Source organism: Camelina sativa, chromosome 8, assembly GCF_000633955.1.
Source record: "Camelina sativa cultivar DH55 chromosome 8, Cs, whole genome shotgun sequence".
NCBI lineage: Eukaryota > Viridiplantae > Streptophyta > Magnoliopsida > Brassicales > Brassicaceae > Camelina > Camelina sativa.
The window spans coordinates 20,534,990-20,544,220 of NC_025692.1; the positions used below are offsets into that span (position 1 = coordinate 20,534,990).

Sequence of the window (9,231 nt, forward strand, 5' to 3'; positions counted from 1 at the left end):
TCATCCTTCCTCTTTTCTTTCCTTTAATGGGATGATTCGGGATTGTGGCTTTTTGGAGTTTCCTTTTATTGGTGATTGTTTGTCTTGGAGGGGTTGGCGGGATAAAAAACCTATACGCTGTCGGTTAGACAGAGCCTTAGGGAATGAGGATTGGCATGATTTGTTCCCGGATACGGTGACGGAGTATTTACCAATGATAGCCTCTGATCATAAGCCTATAGTGGTTAATATTGGGGCTAAAAGGTCGCGGGGGAAGAGGAGTTATATGTTTGACTGCCGCTGGATTGGTAAGGCGGGGCTGATGGATGTGATAGCATCGGGGTGGGATAGGGATTTGGATCAGGACTCAGATAACTTCGTGCAAAAAGTTGTGAATTGTCGGAAGGCGATTTCTCAGTGGCGTAAATCACAAGTCCCATACGGTAGGGAAACCATTGAGGACTTAAAGCGGGAGTTGGAGGTGGCTCTGGCAGATGACTCAATTCCTCCTTCTACAATCTCGGAATTGCAGAATCGTTTACGTCAAGCGTATGGGGATGAAGAGATTTACTGGTATCAAAAGAGTCGGAGTAAATGGATGAAATTGGGGGATAAGAATTCCAAATATTTCCATGCCTTAACAAAGCAGAGACGGGCTCGTAATTGGATTACAGGTTTGTTTAATAGGGACGACATCTGGTCCACTGAGGATGTTGATATATCTCACACGGCAGTCTCATATTTTGAAGATTTGTTCACTTTAACAAATCCAGAAAATTTTGAGGAGGTCCTAAGGGAGGTCAATATGGTGATTACTGCCGAGGATAATGAGCGGCTCACAGGACCCGCTACGGAGGCTGAGGTCAAATCTGCTTTATTTACGATGCATCCGGATAAAGCCCCAGGNGTTCACTTTAACAAATCCAGAAAATTTTGAGGAGGTCCTAAGGGAGGTCAATACGGTGATTACTGCCGAGGATAATGAGCGGCTCACAGGACCCGCTACGGAGGCTGAGGTCAAATCTGCTTTGTTTACGATGCATCCGGATAAAGCCCCAGGCCCAGACGGGATGACAGTCTAATTTTTCCAAAAAGCATGGGGTATAGTTAAGACGGACCTTGTGGATTTGGTTAATAGGTTTTTAGTGGAGAGAGTTTTTGACAAGGACCTCAATCGGACTCATATTTGCCTTATTCCGAAGGTGGCAAAGCCAACTCGAATGGCATAATTACGTCCGATTAGCCTGTGTAACGTTGGGTATAAGATCATTTCTAAGATTTTATGTCAGCGACTCAAGAGGGTTTTACCTGGTCTTATCTCCGAGACTCAATCGGCTTTTGTTCCGGGTCGGCTGATCTCGGATAATATCCTTATTGCTCAAGAGATGTTTCATGGCTTGCGTACAAACCCGTCTTGCAAAGGGAAATTTATGGCCATCAAAACAGACATGAGTAAGGCATACGATAGGGTTGAGTGGGATTTTGTGGCAGCTCTGTTACAGAAGATGGGGTTTGCAGAGTCATGGGTTTCATGGATAATGTTTTGTGTCACTTCAGTCGAGTATAGGGTTCGTATTAATGGCCAGCCGAATGGTTTGATAGTGCCACAGAGGGGGTTGCGACAAGGTGATCCTTTATCTCCTTATTTGTTTATTTTATGCACAGAGGTGTTAATTGCTAATATACGGAAAGCAGAGAGGGAGAAGCTTATTACAGGGATAAAAGTGGCGAACAAATGTCCGCCAATTACGCATTTGTTGTTTGCCGATGATAGTCTTTTCTTCTGTAAGGCGGACAAAGGACAATGTCGGGTTATCTTAGATATTCTAAAACAATATGAGTCTGTTTTGGGTCAGCAAATAAATTTTACAAAATCCTCGGTACAATTTGGGCACAAGATTGATGAGCAGACAAAAACCGAGCTCCAGGATGTTCTCGGGATCACAACTTTGGGTGGTATGGGGTCCTATCTAGGTTTACCCGAAAGTTTGGGTGGGGCTAAGACCAAGGTTTTCTCTTTTGTTCGAGAGCGGATTCAAAGTCGGACGAATGGTTGGACGGCAAATTTGCTTTCAAAAGGGGGAAGGGAAGTGATGATTAAATCTGTTGCAACTGCTGTTCCAACGTTTGTGATGTCTTGTTTTCGGTTACCAAAAACAATTACATCCAAGCTTACCAGTGCAGTGGCAAATTTTTGGTGGAGTACAAATGGTCAGACAGGGGGCATGCATTGGCTTGCCTGGGAGAAATTATGTGTTAGCAAACAGTTGGGTGGTCTTGGTTTTAGGAATGTGGATGACTTTAATTCGGCATTACTGGCCAAGCAACTTTGGCGTCTGATAGACGTTCCAGAGTCTTTGTTTGCCAGGGTTTTCAAAAGTAGGTATTATAGGAACACGCATCCGTTGGATCCAATTAGGTCATACTCTCCCTCCTATGGATGGAGGAGTATATGTTCTGCTCGCTCTCTGGTTAATAAAGGGCTTATTAAACGGGTTGGTTCTGGGGACACCATTTCTATATGGTCAGATCCTTGGGTACCAGCTCAATTCCCGAGACCAGCTTCCAGCAAGGGGCCGTTAAAGGACCCTTCTCTTCAAATGAATCAATTAATTGATCGACAAAATAATTCTTGGCGTCTGGATATGCTCAATGAGCATTTTGATCCACTTGATGTTGTATTAATCAGGGCTATTCCGTTGGGTGGTAACAAAAGGGATGATCCCTTTGGTTGGCATTTCACGAAAACTGGGAAGTATACAGTCAAATCAGACTATCATACTGCACGTCATGACGTGGTTCGGACTTTTGCGGCCACTGGTTATGGCCCGGAAATTACCCCCCTACTCGCTAGTGTGTGGAGGGCTCGTTGCCCACCTAAGATCCAGCATTTTATGTGGCAGGTCTTATCTGGTTGTATTTCGGTTTCGGCAAATTTGGGACGACGGGGTATTGCTTGTGATGTACGGTGCGTACGATGCGGCGCGGATTCGGAGACAATAAATCATGCCATCTTTGTGTGTCCTCCGGCCCGTCAGGTTTGGGCGCTAGCAAATGTGCCGGTGGGACCTAATTCCTTCCCGACGGAATCAGTATATGCAAATGTTGATCACTTTTTAGGGCAGCAGAATCCGGGAGCCCATATTGCGGCTTTCCCTTGGCTTATGTGGTTTATTTGGAAAGCAAGGAATGCACGTGTCTTTGACAATATTGCCGAAAGGCCAGAGGAAATTGTTAGGGTAGCAGAGGGTAAAGCTGTAGCATGGCAGCAGGCTCAGATAGAGGATGATCTAGTGACCAGTCCCACCTTTCCAGTAGTTTCGGAGTTGCCAGTTAGGGTGCCTACGGTTTCCCTTCCTTCGGTCTTTTCAGGATATCGATGCTTCATAGCTGGATCTTGGAAAGCAGGGGATTTGTATGCAGGTGCTGGTTGGTGTTGTACCTCGATCCAGACAACGTTGCCGTTTTTGGGTGCCAAGAATTTCAGGCGAAGTCTATCTCCATTACATACTGAAGTTGAAGCGTTCCTTTGGGCGATGCGCTGCATGATCGGCCATGACTTCAGAGAGGTGGCTTTTTATACTGACTGTTCAGACTTGGTGAAGATGGTGTCTTCTCCTTCCGACTGGCAAGCGTTCTTGGCGTACCTTGACGACATCAAGACTGATAGGGAGGAATTCTCTTCCTTTTCTTTATCTTTAATTCCTAGAAATGCTAATTTAAGGGCGGATTTTTTGGCACGCCAAGTGTGTACATCTCCACACCAAGTATTGTTTGTAAACGATTTTCTTACCAATTAGCTCGTTTGAGCTGATCTGTTGTTGACAAAAAAAAAAAAAAAGATATATATTATACTAATATTTTTAACTAAGTAATTGTGGTTGTGGACGAGCGATAAACATTGTCGTTCAAACAAAAAAACACCATGTTTTGTTCACTCGAAAATAAGGAAAATACATCAAAATCCAAATAATAAAATTTTCTGGAAGAATATATTTTAACAAATAAATTCAATGGATGTAAATAATTATATAATAAAATGATAGATACAAAAATCAGCACGTATGTGCTGGAGTCAGGCTAATCTACTACACACTATAAACTCTATAAATTAATAATTTTAGGAATATATATTTGAAATGTTCAAATTCTTAAAATTCTGAATCGAGACATAAAATAAGATTAGATTTTCGGATGTTATAAATTTTATGGTTTTAGAATTAAATTTGTAATATTTAAAAAATATTATTGACAATAAATTACAAATTTTATAAAATGAATTCGTTTATACACATAACATACATAAATTCAAATTTATAAATAATAATTTTAATTGTTGCATTTTAATAGCATATAAAACTATCAAAATGATCATTCTATGTAACAGATAAGCGTAAATTCGAATGTACTTTTTATGCACTCGAATTAAATATTACACATTTTAAACAGTTGAATCTTTTTCCCTCTTGGCCTTCTCCTTATGTTCATTCTTCACCTTTTTGTCAAACTCAGGATCAAGTGCCAGCCCAGCATAATATGAGGCCCAATACACAACAATTTTTTTTAGTGAGTTTTATAAATAATATTTAAAACTTAAAATCAAATCTTAAAACTTCATAAAATAAGGGCCTATTTTTGCAATAACAAATAGATAAAATTTAAAAACTGAGATCAAAACTTAAATTTTCGAAAAATGAGGCCTGTATTTGCAATAATTTTTTTTTGAGGCATAATTGTATGACAAAAAACAAAAAGAAAAAAAACTGAGGCCCAATACAAATGTGTCTTAGGAATGCGTCGCGGGCCGGGCCTGTCAGGATCAAAGATGATCCGACTATAGTACTCCACGTGTTGAATCAGAAGGTTCTCCTGTAAGAATCCCTATTATTATTCATAACATACATATTATAATTTTAAAATCGAACCCAAATGTAGCTAAAGTGAACTAAACTCTAGATTAAACATCTATAACAATTTCAACCACAAAATATAAACTTTTTTATAAATTCATTTGATACTTTAAAATTAACTAATATTTATACTCTGGCTTTAGTAGGAAACAACATGTAATATATATAAATATATATATATATATATATACCATAAACATAGAGTTTTTTGAGATTTGATTAATACAATAATTTTTTTACTATGTGTGGATAAGTAAAAACTTTCTCTAATTACTTTGATAGATAAAAAACCCAGAAGATTGACAGAAATATCCAAAAATTCAATATATGTGTCTTGTGACAACTTCTGTGAGTGAGTCTCTCTCATATACGTGTGCATGGAGACATCACCCGAAAAATCCCCCTTATCAAAATTATAATCTCCTATCTCTCTCTAATCTTCATGCCCCTATTTCATTTAAGGTAACATAAAAACCCGATTTTACCCCTCAATTCATTTTACCCGATTGCATTGATTTGATTTCTTATTATTTAAATATTGAATTAATTAAAAAAAAAAAAAAAAAACGTGAAAAAAAACAAATGAGCGAGCTCGCTGCTCGACGTCGTTGATTCCGCCGCCGGCGATTCTTCGTCAGAGCTCTCCATTTACTGCCGTGTCTTCACATTTTTGAATTGTATCAAGCTTTCCTTCATAATGCAGGTGCATTCTTCAACAAACATAAAAATAACTGAATGGGATTAGGTTTTGGAATTTTAAAATTTAGATTGGATTTTGGTTGATATGCTTAGCAAATTGGGTGTTTTACCATGGTTTATGGATCGACTGAGCTATTAGTTGATAAGAAATGGATCTTACTGTTGAATTGCACTAAATTGGAGAGATTAGAACGAGCTCCTAGATTCGATTTTGAGTTATCGCGATTGGTAAAACCGGTAATACTAGTAAAACTGGTAAAACTGATTAATGTAGTACAACCAGTAAAACTAGTAGTATTACTAATTTATTTATTTTTGAAAGTCAACATTCATTTTAAGTGTGGAGGTCGCATATACAATATAATAGACAAGAGTGATATAAAGTTGTAAAACTGGCTGGTAGGATTCCAAATACAAAGCTTTTCTTGATTAGAAGGCACAACAAGATGCACACATGCTCAAGCACTCCAATGGTTGTTATTTGGAGATTCTTTTAATGTTCGTGTTTGATTCATGTAGTTATACTTGCTTATGTCACAATAATCATGAAAGTTAATTTAAAATCTAGTATTGTTTGATTTTTCATTCAGAAGATGTGTATACTAGGAAAACTGGTAAAACTAAACTAACTGGTAAAACTAGTAAAAACTGGTAAAACTGTATTAAAGAATAAAAATAATAAAATTAAGAATTAATAAAAAAACAACTAACAATGAATGTTTATATGTTAACTAAGGATGAATAATGTTTAAATGTTTCTATATAATGAATAATTATTAAAATTAAGTGAATTTTGAATTGTTATGATAGAGTCTAAACAATTGTTTCCTTATACTTTTAAGATCACTTTATAAATAATAAGCAAGTTAAGATGACAAAGTTATGAAATTGAAGATTTTTAAAATATGAATGCATAAGAAACTCATAATTATAGATTAAAAAGAGTTTAATGAACTGTAAAACTAAAAAAAAAAATTATAAGATTAGGTATAACTAATTTAATTGAAAAAACCTAAAAGTAGAACTATGGGCAAGATTAGTATAACTATAATGTGAACACATAGTGTGAACACACTTTCTTGGACACATATTTTTTTATTTTTTTTCACAAATGATAAAGACAACAAAAAAATTTCAAAATTTTCTTCTTTTCTTATCCTTGTCTTTTCCATCCACTCATTATCTTCTCTTCTCTCTCATTATTTTCACTCTCTTCTCTCTCTTCTCATTCGAGTCCTTCCCATTCTCGATCTATCTCCAAATTTGCTCTTATGTCATTTCTCTTATCAAAAGATGGAAGCTTTTGAGGCGGACTCATACTATGTTGATCATTTGTTTTGTATGAATTCTCTATGTACTCGTCCTTTGTTGTGTATGAATTCTCCAAGTTTTCCAAAATCAAAACGAGAAAATTTACTTTTACAAAGTTTTCCAAAATCAAAACGAGAAAACTTACTTTTACCAAGTTCTCCAAAATCAAAACGAGATAACTTACTTTTACCAAGTTTTACTAAGTTCTCCAAAATCAAAATGAGTCAACTACAAATACACCATTTACAACGAATCAAAATCAAAATGAGTCCACTACAAATACACCATTTACAACAAACTTCTTTAATGTGACACCTTAATCTTCTTGTTATACTCCACCGGCAGAAAGTACATTCTCATAGGTTGTAGTGCTATCAATTCATCATCAAATTCCTGCAACACACAGTTTTATCAAGTATTACCAACTTATACTAGACATATAGTTCTACCTATATATACCAGTTTTCCCCACAAATATGGTTCTACCTAGTTATACCAGTTTTCCAATAAACAGTTCTACCTTTTTATCACTTCTTTCGACTTCCTCACCATCTCTATCACCAACCGGAGTGAGACACCCTCTCATCTTCAAGCTCCTCATCTTCTTCATTCATTCGGAGTTCCTCCGACCCAAAATATGTGGAGGTGGCCGCCAAATCCAAACCTTCTTCGTTTTGAGTATCTAGAACAAATTTTCTTTTCTTATATCTCGACCATTTTGTCTTCGCCATAATTATGAGAAATCCTAAGTTTTGAGGAGAGATCGATAACAGAACCCTAATTTTTCAAGAACATAGGGGAATAGAGTTCTCGTGGGAAATAACCGTGAGAAAAGAAGATTGGATTGTCAAAAAAAAAAAGTAAAGAAAATAGAAATCGGGTTGTAGACCCGATTGGGTTTCTAGGTGGAGGAAAAAAACTCACGTATTTTATGTAATTTTTGATTTATTTTTTGGATAAGAGTGTAATTTTGTTTGTTTTCTATTTAAAAATAATTTAAAAAGAAAATGATTTTATAAGGAGAAGTTTTGAGATTTTCATATCAGTTTTAGAGATTTTTGAGACGATTTCTCGTGTGCATGTCACCTGAAGATATTTTCAAAGGAAATATGTATATAGTAATATCAGATAAGCTTTCTATAGTATTATATTAAAAAGTTTCTTTTACCATAAATGTGAATATAGTATAGTTCTTTTACCATAAAAGAACTATATTAAAAAGTTTGGAGTGACCCTCGAGCTGGTAGCTTCTTGGTGCTGCATGCGGACCATGCGGTTCTTGTAGAGAAAAAGCCAGTCATCGCTGGCAAATGAAATCAATAAACAAAAATGTTGAGATTTATTCAGATTGACGTTGTGAATTAATGAGTGAGTCTTTGACCAATACTGCAAGTAAGGTTAAAAGACTCTCTTGCTTATTATGTAAGTGGGATTGACTCAATAGATTTTGTGGTAATGGTTTGATTAACTGTATGATGTAAATAACCGGTTCACAGCTAAATTTATCAAATAAAATTGTTATAATACATATATCAAACAGATTTTTCATTATTTCCTGTTTTTTGTAATATTTTTAATATTCTCATCATCATTGCCTTTAGCTTGATCACCCTAAAGAAAACAAAACAACAATAACGCATAAAGCGTAACGATTTATTTTCAAAAGTATACATATCTTTTGGATTGATTGGAATTTGTAATTGATAAGTTTGTCCTCGTCCAAAGGGCATAAAGCTTGAAACACTTCCATGTTCTACCAAATTGTCCCCTATATATTGCCAAAACAAATTTACAAGATCGTCTATTTTCTTAAGTAAAATATGATTCTTGGTAATATAACTCTCAAAGATAATAAATTTTATTTGCCTACTTCAAGTATGTTTCTGGAATTAGTTTTTTTTTTTGTGCGAACATTTTTTGGAAATTCGTTATGGAAGAATAAACTAAATAAATAAACATTTTCTGAAAAGTAGGTAACCAAAGAAAGAAAAAAATAAATTAGTTATTTTCCAATGTTTTTAAAACCGGACCAGAAAGTGAACCGGAAGTCCTTTGCGTCACTGAGTCAATCGGTCGGACCGGTTGAACCACGGATCAATTAATTTATAGTTTTGTTTATTTGTGTATAAATATAATATGCATATTTTCTATAAATCCATGAACAACACATACATAATTTAGGACTAAGGAACTAAAATTCAATTTTAAAGAAAATTTTGGACAAAACACTAAAATCCTTTATAAGAAATGAAATTGTCTACCTAAAACAAGATGGAAAAGAAGAACAAAAAAAATGGACAAAGACAAACCATAAGGAAAAAAAAAAAAAAAA

The 9,231-nt window shown here is 35.7% G+C and overlaps 2 protein-coding genes across 2 annotated transcripts; both read left to right on the plus strand.

The window, feature by feature from the left end:
* Positions 32-916, plus strand: LOC104709741. Its single transcript, XM_010426305.1, has one exon. It carries the CDS (start codon positions 32-34, stop codon positions 914-916), a length of 885 nt encoding a protein of 294 aa, XP_010424607.1.
* On the plus strand, positions 1,365-3,779 carry LOC104709742. Its single transcript, XM_010426306.1, has one exon. It carries the CDS (start codon positions 1,365-1,367, stop codon positions 3,777-3,779), a length of 2,415 nt encoding a protein of 804 aa, XP_010424608.1.

Bases quoted from the DNA above. Each gene is read 5' to 3' on its own strand.
- LOC104709742 (XM_010426306.1), top strand. From the start codon at position 1,365: ATGTTTCATGGCTTGCGTACAAACCCGTCTTGCAAAGGGAAATTTATG.